This window comes from Zootoca vivipara, chromosome 5 (genome assembly GCF_965207765.1).
Source record: "Zootoca vivipara chromosome 5, rZooViv2.hap1.1, whole genome shotgun sequence".
Classification (NCBI taxonomy): Eukaryota; Metazoa; Chordata; class Lepidosauria; order Squamata; family Lacertidae; genus Zootoca; species Zootoca vivipara.
This window is the reverse complement of record NC_142588.1, coordinates 57801858-57821280: the sequence shown is the minus strand read 5'-3', so window position 1 is coordinate 57821280 and position 19423 is coordinate 57801858. Positions and strand designations below refer to the sequence as shown.

The following is a 19423-nucleotide window of genomic DNA, read 5'->3' as shown; positions in this document are numbered from 1 at the left end:
TATGGAGAATGCTGAAATATCCCACCACTTTAAATCAAAAGTGTCTCTCTTGCTCTTTATAGTGATTGTTACGTAGAGAAATGTGTGATGAATAACTATTTTGGAATCGGACTGGATGCAAAGATCTCTTTGGACTTCAACAACAAGCGTGACGAGCATCCAGAAAAGTGCAGGTAATCAATCATTTGTGGAGCTGTTTTATACATTTTAAAAACCTGTATCCTGTTGTGTCAACTACAGTTTAAAATCTCCTTCACATTTCATCAAGCTACTTGACTGTGTCAATGCACTATTCAATTTAACTAAAATGAAATTTCAGCATACTGGGTAATTTGTTTATTCAGCTTCTTCATAACAAGCAGGCTTTGATAGGAATTGGATGCAGCACTTCTTTTATTTCACAACTGCTTTGGCAGATGTGCTTATAAGGCCACTTTTACTTCTAAAGAACTGCAAACCATAGGCTGAGTGCTTTGATGGTTTGTGTTGCTAGGTCCAACAATTTTTTTCTTCTAAGTTATTTCTTTCCAGAAAAACCAATTATAATTTATCACATTTTCTGTCCCTTTAATACTTCTTGCTGTAGGATAGTGGATAAAGTATTTCAGTGTCTGGCTTTTGTTTTCTTTCAGGCAGCGTGGTTTCCTCTGAATATTATAGTATAAATTACAGTGCAATTTGTGGTTCATTGCACCATTTGATTCTTTGCTTTCCATTTTCAGAAGTCGTACGAAGAACATGATGTGGTACGGAGTTCTTGGAACAAAGGAGCTGCTACACAGAACTTACAAAAACTTAGAACAAAAAGTTTTGCTAGAGGTAATGAGTAGCCCTTAACCTCCTTGGTTTATGCAAACCTGAAATTATTTGTTTGCTATCATGCACCATTAGCCTAACTTGTATGATTCATGCTTCCCTGCTCCCTAACCCTAGAGCTTAGCTCCTGAGTTATTACAGGATTTGTCTGCTAGCACAGTGACTTTACTGTTCTCTGACTAGTCTGAGCTGCTTTAATTAAATAATTGAATGGGTGTTATTTAGCCTCTTGTTGCTTGGTTGTTTAACTTGCCCTGATACTTCATCAGATGGGGCTCCCTGTTGCTTGTGAACTCTTCCCAGCTGTGTACCCGCACACTCAAACCCCCAAACTGCAATTAGGTTTTAAAAATCCTTTCTATTGGCTACAATAGAAGGTTTCTTTCAAGTTTAATTTTAATGGTGGAGGAGCTGTTTTGACAGTGGTGGTCACAGCTAAGGAGGGGAGAATTAATTATTTGTTTCCAGTTGTGAACCCCAGATCACCCTACCCCAACTGCAGTTAGGTCTGAAATAAGTCTTCTGTTGACTGCAATCAAAAGGGGTTTTTAAGTCCAATTGTTGCAGGTGGAAGGTTCTTCTTGAATAATACAGCTGGGAAGGGCTGGAATAACCACCCCAGATGCAATTTCTAACAATATTCCCCCTTGCTATTAAGCTTTAAAAAGCTTCCAAATGCTCTAAATAAATACATGCCTTTTTCAAGTCTAATTGCTGGGGGGGGGCAGGGGGTTGTATGTGTGGGTATGTGCACTTTGTGTGTGTTGGGAGGTTTGGCCACAGCCACTTTTGTCTCGGCCACACCAACCACTGTCATGCAGCCCTTGAAAGGTTGGCCAAGAGAAAACGAGGTCCTGTATCTAAAAGAGATTTCTCACCCTGAGATAAACTCTGATTAATTGCCAATCTCTTAAGCACTTTTAAAGGCAAGTAACCTACTGATCCTTGAAACCTGTGGAATCTTACACACTATATACAATTTTATTTATATCATGCAGTGTGATGGACGTCCAATTCCTTTGCCCAGTCTTCAGGGAATTGCCGTACTCAACATTCCCAGCTATGCAGGAGGCACCAACTTCTGGGGGGGCACTAAGGAAGATGATGTGAGTACTTTTAAAATTTTGCAAATGAAGGTGGCATTCACCTTCCATTTCTTCTTCTTCGTACCAGAAACCTTCAAATGAAACACTCATAGCTAGAGGGTTTTAGATAAATGTTTGTTTTAATATGAGCACCGCATTGTAATGTTATCTATGGTGATGGGCTAAGATTGCATAAGTGTTGTTTTTCTCCTGAGGAATTGGTTGCATGATTTTGGCCTATATGAATATAATTCAGCGTGTGTAAACCATATTCAAATGTAACATCCACAGATGTCATCAGAGTTGGGGCAGATGATCCTGGGATGTACAGGCACACTCTCACTTGCCTCCACAAGATGGATCAGATTGAGGGGAATATATTCACCAGTGCAGCCAAAGGTCTCCTGGTTTTTAATGCTGATATGTTCGTTTGGTTGCTTGACAGTGCCTGCTGATTATCTATCTAGTCATTCTTCTCCACTAGGCAGCAACAGTACTTGATTTATTACTATACTAGCAGCAACTAGGTTGGGGTGTGGGAAGAGAGGGATGTCAGGAGGATATATAGCTGTATCTTGCCCTTACATTATTGAGAAGCAAAAGAGGCCATTATAACTGAAGCTCAAGCTGGATTAGTTTCTCTTTCTTTGTTTCTCTTAGACATTTACAGCTCCTTCTTTCGACGACAAGATCCTGGAAGTGGTAGCAGTGTTTGGTAGTATGCAAATGGCTGTCTCACGTGTGATTAACCTACAGCATCACCGAATTGCCCAGGTATCTTGTCGAGAGCTGGAGTCAGGCATAGCTCAGCAATAAAACACCCAGTGTCAGTGAAGTTAGCTCTTTATTAAAAGAAACCACAGTGATCACAGCAACTCCTCCCAGTAGGTCTTGCCCCAAGGAGGGAGTTGTGAGGACTGAAGGTCCCAGCCTTTCCACCGCTCCTTAAGACTCTTCCTCCCCTGGGTCTTCCCAAAGAAATTTCAGGCTCTTTCATCTATTCTCTCATTGCCCTGCTCTCTTCATTCCTCTGTCTCCTGCCCCCCCCCGACTCTTCTGCCTCTGATTCTGGACTGACCTCTGCCCCCGCCTCTTCCTGCTCACTAAACCCTGTTGCCTTTTCAGCTTCCGACACCTCCTCCTTCCAGTCTGCCCCTCCTTCTCCCTCTAACCACTCATTGTTGTCCCACCACCAATCCCCTGGCTCCAAGCCTTCTTCCTTGGGTTCCCTTGCAGGTTCCCCTGCTGGTGCCTCCCACCCCACTTCTGTATCTAGCCAGTCCATGCTGTTCACTATTCTACTTGCGGTCCACAGGAGATTTTGCACATTGCCTGTTTTTCTTTGAGAGAACCTATAACGTATAACTCTGCATTCAGTGGCTGATATAAGGTTCAAGGCTAATAAAGGCAGTGATCAACAGCATTCAGCATAGGCTGGTTTCTCAATATTGTACTGAGCTGGGTAGAACTTACAAATTCAAATTCTCATCTAGCAGCACCAGAGGAAACAAGCTGGGAAAACTGTTAGTTGCTGTGGGACATAAGGAGATACCTGGGCTGCTGTAAACAAAACATGACATGCTATATGATTTAGGATGCGTTTAACACAAGGATTTCTCGTAGTGCCGGACAGTGAAGATAGCAATCTTGGGAGACGAAGGAGTTCCTGTCCAAGTTGATGGAGAGGCCTGGATCCAACCTCCAGGATATATTTGGATTGTTCATAAAAACAGGGCACAGACACTAACCAGAGATAGGGTAAGAGGAACCTTCTTATATATTAAGAATGAACCTGCCAAGCAAAAGAGAAATCTGAGCTCCTCTACTCCAAGGCTGATGTGGAATATCGTCAGTCCTGGACTCTGTGGTTGGGAGGGGTGCTCTTGTCATCCTGTTAGTGGGCTTGGCCTGCTGTCTGATACTGAGGGAGAGGACCCTTCCTATGGAAGTGCAGATGGAAACAGTTTTGCTATGCTATCACTTGGTAATGGAAGCTTATCTGTTCTCCTAGGCCTTTAAGGGAAATTGGTGGATGCTATTTTATATTTTAGGTTTTTCCTGTAGTATTTTATTAATGATTGGTTTTAAGTATTGCATATTATTGTTCATGAATGTGATATATTTGTGCTGAATGGAATAAATTATGTTAGAAACTACCCTGAGATCACTACATGTGATGAAGGTTGGTCTAAAAATCTGATAAATAAAATCATGATAGATATTACAGAGATGGGGGGGAATATTTCTGTGTATACAGAAAGTATAGTATAAAGATATCAGCTTCTCCTAAATAATCACTGATGGCATGGAATAGTAATAGCTTCCATTTTTTCCAGGCATTTGAGAGCACCCTAAAGTCTTGGGAAGACAAACAAAAATGTGAGCTGCCCCGCCCTGCTTCTTTCTCCCTGCATCCAGAGATTATATCTGAAGAGGAGTCCACCCAGATCAATCAGTTTTGCCAAGCAGCGGGCACTCTGATTCACAGGTGAGGCCATTTTCTTTTCTTCTCGGGTTCATTTGGAGGTGGTGGTGCCAGAATGAGACAACAGCCCAGAAAGTTTATGCTATTGCTTTCTTCACCCCTCCCCTTCCCACCTGCAGCATTCGGGAAATAGCCCAGTCATACCAGGACATGGAACAAGAACTTGCTCATGCAGTCAATGCTAGCTCCAAGTCTATGGATAAAGTATATGCCAAGTCCAAATCTACAGAGGTATGAGGGGTTTCTCTTTGCCTGAACCCAACTTCTTCCTATTGCTTTATTTAGTTTTATATTGGCTTGGAGTTTCAGACCTCCAGTTCTAATGCTTATGGTTTTTCCACAGGGCCTGAACTGCAACCTTGTTGTAGAGATGGTGAATAATATTAAAGCCCTGCATAATGAAACAGAACTGCTCCTGGCTGGCAAAATGGCCCTGGTAAGGGATAAATAGCAGGAAAGGTGTCTGTTTAGTTATTTCTGTTACTTTTTTTCTCTTACTGAGAACATAATTCTCTCTGTTTTTTCAAGTCCGCAGCTAGGCACTCACACAGTTGACAGTGCTTTTACCGCCCTCATCCGGTCCCTAAATATTGTTGTTTCTTCTTTCTGCAGTTTAGCAACATTAGATCTGTGGTTTTATCTTCCATGATGCAGCTAGCATGCTAGAGCTCTGTAGAATAATACATACCAATATACCGGTATTCTAGAAATATAATTCCATTTGTCAGAAGAAAAATAACAGCAGTTATTTAGAATAATAGTTTGCCTGGATATTCAGTAAACAAAAATGTGTTTCATTGCTAACCCCTTTGGGCCATGGGCACGTTTGCAAACCATAGAAACTGTATACACACCACACACACACACTGCTACCACATGTATTCCTCCCATTGCCATAAGTTAGGTTCAGTGTGTGTGTATTTTGCAAAATGTAGTGCAGTAGAGGAGTGATCTTCTGAGCTGAGACGTCCAGAGTTAACCTTTCCTTCACTCCAATCTCCAGGAAGATCACACACCCTGCAACAATTAGGCTTCTATTGGAACAAAAGAAAGCTTCTTTCAAGCCTAATTGTGGCGGAAGTATCTTTTGTCCAGAAGAAGGGATGACAGCTGGGGAAAGGAAAGTCAAACCCAGCTGCTGCAGCACCCCTCCACAGGGGCATACAAAGTGGGGGGCGGAGGGGGTGGTCCACCCCAGGTGCCACTCAGGGGTGTGTGTGACAAGATGGCCCCTGCCTCCCCCCAGCTGTAGAGCGACCGAGGGTGCGCTCAGTCAGTATGTCCATACGGGCTGCCGCTCTCGCGCACTGTCCACACAGTGACCGTACGGGCTGCTGCTCTCGCGCGCCGTCCATATGGGCTGCCTCTCGCACGGCAACCATACGGGCTGCCGCACTCTCGTGCCATCCATACAGATGTCCGTATGGGCTGCCTCTCGCACGGCGACCGTACAAGATGCCATGCATGCATCACCGGGTGGTTCGCCCCACCCCTCGGCATCCTGTCCTGAGTGCCGGAAAGGGTTCCTCCACCACTGCCCCTCCACCCAGCAAAATAACATCTCCATTGTAATTGGGCTTGACAAAGTAGCAGGCTTTTTTTAAAAAGCCAAATTACAGCACGAGTATGGTCACAGCTTGGAAGGTATGAGTTAACATTTGGACAATCATATATTGGCTAAGATGTGAATGAGGCTTTTGCCTGTGCACAGAGCTCCTTCAGTCCTTCCTTCACACAAGGTGCAATTAAACTCTAGCTTCTTGTTTCATTTAAACCAGGAAACTATAGTTACCAACTTTTGAACAAGCCTGATCTTAAACTACAGTTTGATCTATTTACTATTATGTATATAGTGCATTAACTGATTTACCCCATGATGAATTATATATACATGATCCTATTAATAAGACATAATGCATATATGTTTAATTATGCATTAAATATTTACCCCATGAATATCCTTATATATACTAGTAACTATATATTATACATAATACATAATTGTTTTCTGTACATAACATTATATACCATACGAGTATGGTATACAGTTTGAAGTTGGTATAAAATCCTGGCTTATTTGAATCTGGTAACCATATTTTCCCTTGTTTAGACAAAATAGGAAATTACAGTTAATTAGGGACTCTGGTTGTCTTGATAGTGGTTAGATAGTTCCCCATTAAGCTGTGCAGCTCTTAGGTGTGCTGGTGTGCTTTATTTCTGATGCAGCAGTTGGATCCCCCGCAGAAGGAGCAGCTCTTAGCAGCGCTGGCAGAAATGGACTTTCATATGAGGAAGCTAGCAGACATTCCTTGGCTGTGGCAGCTAATGGAACCCAGTGATGAAGAGGTAATATCAGATGAGGAGGGTAGAGCTATTGGGAGCCTTTCGTTGCGATTTGTTACTGGGATTGCACAGGAAAGTGAGAGTAATTGGCTTGGTGCCTTCCTCTTTCAAAGCATCCTGAGCTAATCTGAATAAAATTAATGTAACTAAATTGAATTAAATTTAATTAGTTGGCAATTTTTCACTTCTCTCCTACACATTCCTTATCATGAAATATCTATATTGTTATTCTCCCCGCCCTGCAGAACCAAATGCTGGATTATTCCAAACGCAGCCGGAGCGGCAAATTTCGTCTGGTGACAAAGTTTAAAAAGGAGAAGAACAACAAGAATAAAGAAACTCGTAGCAGTTTGGGATTGCCGGGTACCGCCAGTCTGTGTATTTCCTCTTCGCCCTTCTTCACACATGTAGCCATATGTGCACCTGCACATCTACGCCGCCACTAAATGCAAAAACCCTTCTCTTCTGCCTCTTTCTGAACACTCCCTACTTCTCCTCCCACACTCTTTGGTGTTTGACCTTTTCATTTATTTTATCAGGTATCTTACATTCCAATAGCTGTATTTTCCCCTAAGCAAAATAACACACTTGCTGGGTTCTCTCCTAGAAGTTGTACAGCACTAAAATATATCTATAAAAAAACGAGAACATCCTTCAAAGAAACCTTTAGTGACTTTCAAAGGCAATTAATTCAAGGATTTGTAGCTTTAGAAAGCAAAAGGACTGTGGAGCCCAAGTCCGCGTAACTCCAGATCTCCCACTGCTAATACTCACTGATTTGTTTAATGATTTTCTCTCATTGATTCACTCTCAGTCTTCAATCAAGTCCTCATGTCTAAATGTCTGGGGATTCTGCATCATCACTGGTGCATCCCTAGCTTTAATCCTTATCGATTAGTATGATATTAAAAATATCCCCTTGAAATCAGTAATTCAAATGGTATCAAAATACTTCCTTTCTAGCTGGGTTAGTTGATTTGTTGACTTCTATTCTTCCTTATGAAAACATTCTGGCTTTTACATCTGTAAATTATGTTGGTTCCATGGTGCTAATAGTACCATCTTCTCTCCCATTAATTTTGTGGCATATCTGTATTCTCTCACTTTCCTCTGGACTTTAAGGTTCTAATTGCTCTTCTTTTATTTTGAGGCTAGTGGAGAGGCTGTGTGTGATCATGACAAAACTTCTTTCCCTTTAGACTGAGGAACAAAAAGGCATTGCCACTGTGCCTATAAGGGATGCAAATGAGTTTGCTAACCAAGAATATGTGGAACAAGACTTGTTGCCCCCTGCTTGGCAGGGGGTTGGACTGGATGGCCCTTGTGGTCTCTTCCAACTCTATGATTCTATGAAAAGAAGTGACAAAAGTATCAGGGTTTCCATTTCTTTTATTCATTAGGGAACAGATGGATTGGGTTCTGACTATTGTATCTTGCCTTAATAAGATGGGTGGGGTGGGGTGGAGGTGAATGATCCCTTTCCCCATGCAGGCAGTCCCTTCTCTTCTCCCTTCACAGTACACCAGAATAATATACCCGAGTCTCCAGCTGCCTGTAGCTTCTAATTAGGAAGCATCTGTTCTAACCAGGAAACTATAGTTTCCATTTCTGGAACAAGCCAGGATCTTAACCATAGTTTGTTCAAAAGCTGGTAGCCATAGTTTTCCTCTTCGGTTTCCACATTTAATTCATGTATGCTACAAAGGAAGGAGAAGGGGCTATATTCATGGACAAAAGACTTTTTCTTATCCCAGCTTGTTAAGCTAAAATAGAATAACCCAAGCACAGCCACTATGGCCCAGGATGACTAGATAAAGGTAAACATTTTATAAAAAGATGAGTAAAAGTTTACAGGAAAGGCGAGTAACATGATATATATGATAACAATGTGTAAGATTATACATGGCATGCAGAAAGTGGATTCTAGATCTAAGGGTTACCTGATGAAGCTGAGTGTTGAAAAATTCAGGACAAACAAAAAGAAGTACTTCTTCACATAGCACAACTATGGAGGCCACTCCCACAAGATGTACTGTAGACATCAACTTTAAAAGAGGATTAGACAAATTCATGGAGGATGCCTCTGAATACCTGTCTCTGGGGACCACAAGTGAGGAGAGTGCCGTTGTCCTCAGGTCCTGCTTGCAGGCTTCCCATTCATTTGCCCTTGTGAAAACAGGCTGCTGGACCAGATGGACCTTTGACTTCATCCAGCAGGGCTGAATCTGCTCCCCTTCTCCATATCTTATACTATAATTCTGAGGTCTTTCTTCATTTGGGCATTGCGTTCCATGCAGGTTAGCGGGGGAAGGCAGGGAAGAAGTTGCATAAGCCTGAAACCAGTTCTGTTTTCACTGTGCATAGAAAATCCAGGGTGTATGTTTTTGTATAAATTTGAACAGCCCCAAAGGTGCAGAGCACACATTTTAAAAGATGGGATTTTGCGCTATTTCTGTGAATGTCCAGATTTGTCTTGTGGCAAACTGATACTCATCTTAGCTGAATTACTTGATAGTTTACTGCACATTCACACATTTTATCCTATTAAGTTGCTGGTCAGACAGTGTGGCAAGCATCCATTCAGGCATACTATCAGTAGCATAAAATCAGTCCTAGGTAAAAACAGCTTCCACTACATCCAGCCTCCATTTAAAACCATGTCTTGGCTTGTAATCTTGCTTCCTTTCTCTTGCTCTGGAATTGTTGAATCACTTGTCATTCCTTCTGCTGTGAGGTTTAGTATTGTTTCCTCTTCTCTTTTTGCTCTACTTCGGTGTTTGCTGGTGATCACCTTTTTCTCTCCTCTGGGCTTTTGGGTACTCAACACACTCCTGCTTTTCCATCTCTGACAGTTCACCTCTGGGGAACGGAGGAGGTTGCGGCCTGGCTTGAGCACCTCAGTCTTTGTGAGTATAAGGATATCTTCATCCGGCATGACGTCCGGGGCTCTGAGCTCCTGCATCTTGAACGGAGAGACCTCAAGGTACTTCATGAGCTTCTTATCAAGAATAGCCATCTGCATTTGCATGGCCGTCTGTGCTGACTGTGCTTGGAGCTGGTCTGCGTACTCTCCGTTCTAGGTGGCTTTAGACAGAGTAACAACAGTACTTTACAGCTGTGGGCTAGCAGGGTCAGATCAGACAGGAAAACTCTTTGTCCAGGACCCAGACCTTTCAAAATCCACAAACCAAGCCTTCTAAAGTTGTAGACAAGGCCTGCAGTTAATCATTGAATTATACGATTTGAACTTCTGAATATCGTTACTTGAAAGATATCAATATTCTGGCCTCCTTTCATAAATGTTCATATACAGTTTTGAGTGGACTGAGAAAATACATGGCATTGGAGGCAGCCGTGTCTGCAGTGGTGCAAACTACGGCCAGTGTATAATTAAACTATGGAACCCACTCCCCCAGGAGGCAGTGGTGGCCACCAATTTGGATGGCTTTAAGAAAGGATTAGAGATATTCATGGAGAATAAGGCTGTCAATAGCTACTAGGCACAATGGTCATGTTCCACCCCACTGTCAGAAGCAGTGTGCCTCTGAATACAGTTGCTGTGAATCACAGCTGGACAGAGTGCTATTGTGCTCAGAGCCTGTTTACAGGCTTCCCACAAGCATCTGTTTGGCTGCTGTGAGAACAGAATGCTGGACTAGATGGGCCATTGGCTCTTCTTATGTAGAACAGTTTAAGATTGGGTGCATGCAGAGTTCAACCGAACCTGCATAAGGAGCAGGATCCACACAGCAGCCCAGCACAACTGCTAATGTGCTTTATTGTTCCAGGATCTGGATGGTTTCAGGAACTGTGTGGACCATATGCCCTGCAGTATCAAAGTATCTTTTCAAGCTTTGCTTCCACTGCTTATGATCAAGCAGTGGCAGCAAAAACTGCTTTTGGAGATTTCTTTTTTATTCTTTTTTTTAATTTTGGGAATTTTTGCTTTATGTAGAAACAAAGCTGAAGAAAATGTGATGTATGTGAAATGTAATTTTGAAATTGGTTATTAGATATGTAAATTTAATAAAGATTATTATTTAAAAAGAAAACTGCAGACACAGCTTTAGGCAACACAACACTGGGTCCAATGAAGCATTCTCTGCTAAGCTTTATCTAGCATTGGGGAAATGCTGTTTCTGCTAGAGGAGATTAATGTGATTCCCTTCTGATGTGGAAGTAGAACTGTCTAATCGAAGATGTGTGTATCTGCCATGTGTCTCTGGTACAGGAGAAACTGTATTTTAAAATACATTTCCTGAATTATGGGTTGTATTCATTGTGGCTCTAAGGCTACAGTTCTGTCAGCGCAATGATTTTTCCTTGTGCAATGGACTGTTGTCCCCCTTAATCTGTTCTCCCAACATTCTGGAGCAGATCCGGGAGTGGTGTGGGGGTGTGGCGTAGTCCCGTTGCAGTAGCGGTCATCCTTGCGCTGACTGGACTGTTTAGTTGACTACTGCCCTGTGTTTTTGGTTGTGCTGGATTTGTTTCTAAGATTTGTGCAAATCATCTTAGCTAGTAACTGAGTTTTGCATCTATGAATGTCTGTGTAGTTTGGATGAGTTTTGCTGCTTTGAGCTTATTCCATAATTAATTGCTACTTTGTCGAGCTCTATGACCTTATTGCTTCGTGTTTGAGGTACTACATTTGTCATGTTGTTGTTTATCTCGAGTTCCATTTTTAATATTCAGCTGTGTAGTGTTCTCTGCTCTTTACTAGCTCTTTGTGGGCTAAGATTATTATTCACATTCTTTTTCAGGACCTAGGAGTGACCAAAGTGGGCCACATGAAGAGGATATTACATGGGATCAAGGATCTGAGCAGGAATATTCCTGCCAGCGAGGCTTAACTTCTGTTTTCAGAGCCTGTATCTACCATTCCCCCTGATGTCTGCAAAACTGACACCTCACAGAGCAGACCTGATCAGAATCGTCTCAAGGGATCAGCCAAACGCTAACAGTGTTCAGAGCTTATATCCAACTTCTCTTGGTGCTACCATTCTGATGTGGGGTACACCACAATCCACTCAAGTGGTACCTTGTATTCAAAGCCAGTGTTACTTTGTCCTTAACAACCACCTCCTCACCACCTTTACTCAGGCCTGGGCACACTCACTGCATGCTAGACTTCATTCAGCCAACTCCAGTATACTAGACCGTGGACCAAAAACTTTTTGTGGACAGTCACACAAGCAAATGTTACCCTATGATCTAAGGATTGCGCCAGATATTAAGAACTATGAAAGCACTCGTGCATGCAAGATGTTAAAATTCAGCTGTTGAGAAGATTGTAAGCTAACTGTTTGGGACAACCTCAAATTAGGAAGATTCTTTTTCAGTCTGTGCTCTTTCAGTGGTGTCAGATACAGTGGCGTGATGATATATCAGTGCAGAGTCTTTTTTTTTCTATTCCAAGGATATAAGTTATCTTTAAATGAAAATTTTCTCAGTTTCCTGTGTTCCTGCTCTGTAATGCTTGTGGATGGCAAAGGAGTGGGATTGCATGTTGTTCTGGCTTAAAACATCAAGTGCCTAGAAATACTGAATAATCTCAGAAGTACATCCAACATGGGAGAATATACTAATTCCTTATGACATTGCTTTGCCTCTGATTCTACTAAGTTTTTAAAACATATAATAGGATTCTCACTTCTGGAAACAATGAAGGAAGTTTCTGTGCATAGATTTAGGCAGGGTAAAATAAGATATTTTTTTTCATCACTGTTTCCTGGACTTTGCAAAGCCAGTGTATCGTTGCTTAAGATATACAGTACATAACATTTTCTCTGTTTTAGGAGAACCACTGCCAAATTCTGATTTAGAGCCACTGAATTTTAGAGATTTCCCCCTTATGTGGTTATTTTATCATTCCATCAAGTTTTGCTTCTTTTTGGCCATTTCTTTAACAGTACAGGAGAACTTTGACTATAGCTTTCTATAAAGAAGACAAACTTGTAATACTATTTACAGAGGAAATCTTGAACCTGGGTCCTACATCTCTGGCTCTGTTCCATTACCACAGTTTTGCAGATATAGTTTGCCTTAATGGTGTAGATTACTCCCCCTGTACTGAATCTGGAGGATTGTAAATTGCAAGGCACACAGGTATTCACTCACCAGAAAACTCACTCTCCCAGTGCTTTCATTTTCTATTATTGCTAATGTAGGTTTGAAATTGCCACCATCAAACAGAAGAGAGTAAAAATTCCTGCACTTTATTATTGGTGATAACCACATGGAAGCCTCTTTCATTTCCTGGTGAACTTCTCAGGGAGCAAAACCATCATATGATAACTTGCGAGAAAGATGCAGCAAAACAAATGGATATTTTCTCTTCTTTTGTTGTGGATGAACTACAGTGCTTGTCTCTGTGCTTCTAGAAATCTCATGTAGAAGCAAAGACACTCTCATTATTAGCTCCTGAGTAGATAAATGGCCTAAGAGGACCAGCTTGGCTATACATGTACTCCCTTGACTCGGATGCAGTCTGTATTGCAGCCAAGTGTCATCACCCTTTGATAAGAGCTATATTTGCAAGGAGTTCTGGATTGCATCATTGCAGTGCTCTCAAGGAATTAACTTTCTGCACTTGTATTGCCCCTTCAGCACATGCATTTCTTTGTAAGGATCACTTGACATTTTGGGTCTAAGGGTCAGAAACTTCCAAGACACAGTCTAACTGTATTAATTGCAACTGGAAACATGGTGGTCTCTTTGTGCAAAACAGGAGTCCTGGATCCCAGACATTTTATAAAAATGTCAGTGCATCAGGTTGGCAAAACGAGTAACTATGAAAAGTTGTGCCTCTGGTATCTAGAGAGATTGTATTTATTGGAAGATGTGTCTGCTTGCTAAGCAAATGCTATGGAGGAAAGGCACACTGTTCACAATGGCATGGCAAGCTAGACATCTCACCTGTGAGAATTCAGAACTTCCATTATATAGTTTATGATTCTGTAAACGATGACACTTAAGCCGTGAGGTGACCCTACTATCTGGTCATCAGACATTTTACATCTTTGAAATATTTTGAGTTGGAAACAAGACTTGGAGGAAAAATACAAAACTTAGGGTGTTTAATGCCTATTTTGCTTGGCGCCACACTGGAATCATACCTGCTAGTGTTTTGTATTGGGTCCATTAAATTTCATTAAGGGTATATTGAATATATGTAAAAGAATTTATTCAAGAAAGTGCTAATCCTGAAGTCCTTTGGGGAAAAAGGGATTGTATCTTAATAGCATGGTTCAGTATGTTTTTTTTAAAGCTGACATTTCTTTTTAGTGCCCAAAATATCCATCTTTAGCTCAGTGCAGCTATTAAACACTAGACTTATGTCCAGTAAAAGCCTATGAATATTTACTCTAGAAATAAGTCCTGCTCAATCGGATGGTTCTTCTGAGTAAATGTGCATAGGATGACTGTAGCCAAAGTTATTTATTCTGTTTAATCTTAGTGGGATATATTCACATTTTCAGTCCATGGACACTCAAGAAATATTAATTCCACTAGATTTTGCATCTCTGATAGAAACTGTAAAGAGGCACTTAGTGCCAGTATCTCTTGAAAAGAAAAGCTCTGACCATCTATATCATATTAAAATTGTTTTTTGAGTATTATTTAAAGGTGAATATAGTATGTGTGGTAAATTAAATACTGTTTACACAAAACTCCTTGTATCTTAACAGATATTTGTGATGTAAAAAGAAGAAGAAAAGAAAGAAAAATGTTTTTATAAGTCATTTGATGTCTGTATTGTTGTCCACTGATGACTGTTCCCTCAGGGGTGTTGTAACCATTCCGGTGATCTGTCAAAAGCATAGGGAGGCATTTCAATCCTGTACAGTCTTGGGAAGAAGGTTTCGTGCCTTAAGAATAGAACGTGCTATTTATTATTTTAATTTATACAGTGATTACCATGGAGACACCTCTTGTATGTACATATTTTGCAGCTGATTGTTGTAAATATATTGTTCTTGTATATAAAGAAAATCCTGTTTCGAAGCTTCCTATCAGTAATGGATCTGTTGCTATATTTATCAAGCAGGGAGTGGAATTTAATAGCAGCTTGTAAAAAAAACCAGACCAATCCCAAACTTTGTGCAGGGGGAGTTGATATTGTGAAGAAATATTTTTTCTGTGTTTGGTATTATAGCTATATTTCATCCAGTTAACTTTGCTGAATTGGCAATATATGGGTTGCATCCAACTAAATGTTACTCTGGACAGATCCATTGAAATTAATGAATTCAAGTTCACAATGTTCATTAATTTCAGTGGGTCTACTCACAACATTGGATACAACTGTTTAAAACCTCATGGTCAAAACCATAAAACCATCATTCTGATTTTAGTAGTTTTTGGTAGTCTTCTGCTTAACAGAAAACAGAGAACTTGAGAGTATATCTTGTCCCTTTGGGTTTTCTCTTTATTAATTAGATTAGATTTATATCCTGCCATTCCTCCAAGAAGGTCAAGGTAGCATATATGGTTTCATTTCCATTTTTATTCTCACAACAACTTTATGGGATAGGTTTGGCTGAGAGGAGTGACCCCCCACAGCACTTCATGACTAATCAAGGATTCGAACTCAGTCTTTTCAGTCCTAGGCCAACACTAACACTAACCATACTGGCATGAATCAAAGACTCATAGAATTGTAGAGTTGGAAGGGACCCCGAGGGTCATCTAGTCCAATCCCCTGCAACACAAGAATCACAACGAGATCATTTATGACAGATGGCCATTCAACCTCTGCTTTAAAGCCTCAATATTCCTTATTTTCATATCAATAAAACAGATGAGAAAGGGGTTGTCAAAGTGCCCCAAAGAAAGGTTTATTGTTTAAAATGCCCAATATGTTTCAGAAGAACATTTCCTTCTTTAGAAACTATCTAAGACACATGCAAAAACATTTGTTTTCTTTAAGGCTTCCTCCTCCTTTTCATATTTTTTCATCACTACCCCAGGAATTGAGATGTTAGGATACACAGAAATCTCCAATAAATATTATTCCTTATTTCTGTCTTTACAAGGGCTGCAGCCATAACAAATATGGCCAATTTGCACCTACAATGAGAAGTAGACAGAGGTACAGAATGACTCTGTTAAATGAGAGCTGGCATATCCCTCTATTCTTGTTACTGTTGCCCATCATACGAGATGCATTATGAGAGTACCATAAACAAAATTGAGGTAAGTCATGAATAGCAACAAGAGAAAGGAGGTGAGGAGTTGCAAGTTGTCCACAAACATTTAACTACCTTCATTAGGACTCATTTTGACCTACCGTGGAAAGCTTTTTGTCTACTTTTGCTATGATGCACTGTAGCAGGAGGAGTAATCTGGGACAGCACTGATGCATTAAGCCAGTTTTCCCACAATGAACTACAAAGTTTAAGAATGGTTTATACCAAAATCTTAATGCAATAAGATGCACCCCACTATATTATGTAACCAGTTTATATCCCATCCACCCTCCCAAAGGAGTCCAGGGCATCAAGCACATTAAAACAGTAGCACCTTAAAGACCAACTAAGTTTATATTTTGGTATGAGCTTTCGTGTGCATGCACACTTCTTCAGATACACTAGAAACAGAAGTGTCAGACCCTATATATATACAGAGGGTGGTGGGGGTGGGTGGGAATGGGAGATGGGCTGATGGGAGTGGTAAACCTGTAGATGGCTGTTAATGGCTGCTGATGGCTGCAATTACTCCTGGGCTGCCATCAGCAGCCATTAACAGCCATTGCAGCCATCAGCAGCCATTAACAGCCATCTACAGGTTTACCACTCCCATCAGCCCATCTCCCATTCCCACCCACCCCCACCACCCTCTGTATATATATAGGGTCTGACACTTCTGTTTCTAGTGTATCTGAAGAAGTGTGCATGCACACGAAAGCTCATACCAAAATATAAACTTAGTTGGTCTTTAAGGTGCTACTGAAGGAATTTTTTTATTTTGCTTCGACTCAGACCAACACGGCTACCTACCTGTCACATTAAAACAATTAGCATTAAAAACAGTCTTTAAACAGATTACAAATAACTGCATTCTCTCAGCCAGTGATGATTTCAGGGTTTTTCCAGGAACAGTATCTTTTCAGCCGTCAAATGCCTGGGTAAACAGGAATGTTTTCAAATTCCCCCTGCAAGTCAATGAAGGAGATGGATGCACCTCACCAGGACATCTGATAAACAGGAAACCACCACTGAAGAGGCCCTGTCACAGGTCAGTGCAAACCGGACAGCCCCCGGTGGTAGCACCACCACCAAGGCCTCACGTACCAGTTGAAGGATGTGAGATGGTTGATATTGGGAGAGTTGCTCTTATAAGTAGAGCCAAGCGTCACTTGTGCAATCCGACTTTACCATTCTGTGGACAGAGCTGTTGCCTCCTCCTATATCCTGGGCACCCTTGCTTTCAACATGTGACTGGAAGAGAGAGTGCCAAGGGCAAAGCTGTATACTTGGGCCATCATCACGATGTGCTTCATTTGATTCCTCTCCTTTGCTCTTAAATGTCCTGGGATGAGGCATGTCACTCCTGAGGCTCAATGTGTCTCTCACTGCTGAGAAGCTCCCTTTTGCAAGCCATTTCACTGATGCTTAATGCATATTCACTCTTTTTCCTGCATGCCATGGTCACAGAATGTCAAGAGCAACCCTTTTATGAGTGAGGATGCCTTGTGCAATCTGACCATCGGTTCCAGATGTTCCACCTATGGCCCTTTAGCAAAGCAAGACGTCCATGCAGTCCAGGATGGAATATGACCTTTCATAATCCTACCCTGGATCCAGTATTAGTAACTGGATCATTATATAGATGTAACTGGTTGTACCAAGTAATTCTCTCACTTCAATTTTTAGGACACTATCCTGTTGGTTACCATTTGTTTCTCCTGACTGCAACTGTTTCAGTACCCACTCCTATTTGTCTACCTACTTCCATCATTGAATAAAAACAAATTGAGGATTTTATTTAGCATATAGAAAATAATGCATTTATTTCCAGGAGCCAGCATGGGTTGATCAATAATAAGTCATGCCCAATGAATGTTCTTGACTCTTTTTTTTTTAGAGAAAGGTTTACAGGTTTGGTAGTTAGTGAAAATAGTGTTGTAAGTTTGGGCTGTTAAGATGTATGCCAGACTCTCCTATTTCTTGGATCAAGCAAGTGTTAGAATTTAATCAAGGTTTTTAATTCTTGGAATAGCCAAGGTAGCTGCCTGCTGTGGGTGATAACCTGGGTGAGGGACCATTAAGGGGTATTAAGGGGCTCGGTGTGAGATAGCAAATGGGTGGGGGCCACTCCCTCAACAGATAAAGCCAGAGAAGAGCAGTTATGTGGCCTAGGAAGGAAAGCAGCAAGCTGGAGAGAGAGGAGGAGAACAAAGTTAAAGAGCAATGTTTGATGTATGTTTTGGAGAAACAAGACCTCCTTGGGGTGCTGGTGCTGTGACCTCCTCCATCGTAGCCTCCATATATCATAAAGACACCACAGTCTTCACTGTGCCTCTTTTCCAAAAGAAAACACAAACCCTGGGTAAGTTCCTGGAACCTCTGGAATCTTACAGCACTTGGAGATTGGGGTGGCGTGCAACAATACTGTGAAAACAGTAACACATTTCCTAATATCTTTGTTTACACAATGATTAAAATGTAGGCTGGACAGTATTACTTATAGGTTGATCCAAGACTGATTGAACAACCATTCCCAGTGAGTGTTCATGGCTCATGAGAGCCAGTGTGGTGTAGTGGTGAAGAGCGGTAGATTTATAATCTGGGGACCGGGTTCGCATCTCTGCTCCTCCACATGCAGCTGCTGGGTGACCTTGGGCTAGTCACACTTCTTTGAAGTCTCTCAGTCCCACTCACCTCACAGAGTGTTTGTTGTGGGGGAGGAAGGGAAAGGAGAATGTTAGCCACTTTGAGACTCCTTAGGGTAGTGATAAAGCGGGATATCAATTCCAAACTCATCCTCCTCCTCTTCTCTGCATCAGCCAGGAGGGGAGGTCTTGAATGGAGTGCCACAGTGCTCAATCCTTGCCCCTGTTCTGTACAACATCAAATGGTGATGACATGCTTGAGGGTGCTTATCAACTGTGCAGATGATGCAAAGCTGGGAGGTATAGCTAATACCATAGAAAACAAAAACAAAATTCAGGATAATCTTGTCAGGCTGGAACACTGGGCCAAAACTATTAAGATTAAATGCTAAAGAGAGAAATTTTAAAGGTATTAAAAGTCAACGGCACAAGTACAGAATGGAGCAGATCTGGTTTGGTAACAGCACATGTGAAATGGATCTAGGTGCCAGCAATATGATGCAGCTGCATTCATAGAAGCACAGTGTTCCGATTGTTCTGCATTGGCCAGCCTGCTTCCAGAGCACCATGTCTAGTTCTGAGTACCACATTTAAAGAAGAACATTAACAATGGTCAGGATGGTGAGGGGTCTGGAAACAAGATTGTGTGAGGAATGGTTGAAGGAGAAGGTTATCTTTATCTCGGGGAAGATTAGTTTTAGGGGAAGCCTGATAGCCGCCTACAAATACCTGAAGTTCTGTGATGCAGAAGAGAGCAGGACTAAAACCAATGGGTGGAAATTGCAAAGGGACAGATTTTGGCTAAACACTTAAGATCAGCTTACTAGTGATAAGAACATTGTTAAAATTCAACAGGGG

At 41.4% G+C, this 19423-nt stretch overlaps 1 protein-coding gene across 10 annotated transcripts in view; it reads left to right on the top strand.

Moving 5' to 3' along the window:
• DGKD (diacylglycerol kinase delta) overlaps positions 1-14736 on the top strand; it is a 75586-nt gene extending 60850 nt beyond the window's left edge. For 9 of the 10 annotated variants that reach the window (XM_035132662.3, XM_035132661.3, XM_035132660.3 and 6 more), the window contains 12 exons: positions 63-173; positions 723-819; positions 1815-1922; positions 2562-2675; positions 3525-3659; positions 4238-4389; positions 4506-4617; positions 4730-4822; positions 6613-6732; positions 6975-7092; positions 9582-9712; positions 11493-14736. In XM_035132662.3, the coding sequence (XP_034988553.3) occupies positions 63-173; positions 723-819; positions 1815-1922; positions 2562-2675; positions 3525-3659; positions 4238-4389; positions 4506-4617; positions 4730-4822; positions 6613-6732; positions 6975-7092; positions 9582-9712; positions 11493-11582 (1381 nt within the window). In that variant the 3' untranslated portion in view covers positions 11583-14736. The remainder of the gene's footprint in view (positions 1-62; positions 174-722; positions 820-1814; positions 1923-2561; positions 2676-3524; positions 3660-4237; positions 4390-4505; positions 4618-4729; positions 4823-6612; positions 6733-6974; positions 7093-9581; positions 9713-11492) is intronic. The other variant, XM_035132663.3, reaches the window with a different exon arrangement.
• Positions 14737-19423: the final 4687 nt, after the last annotated feature.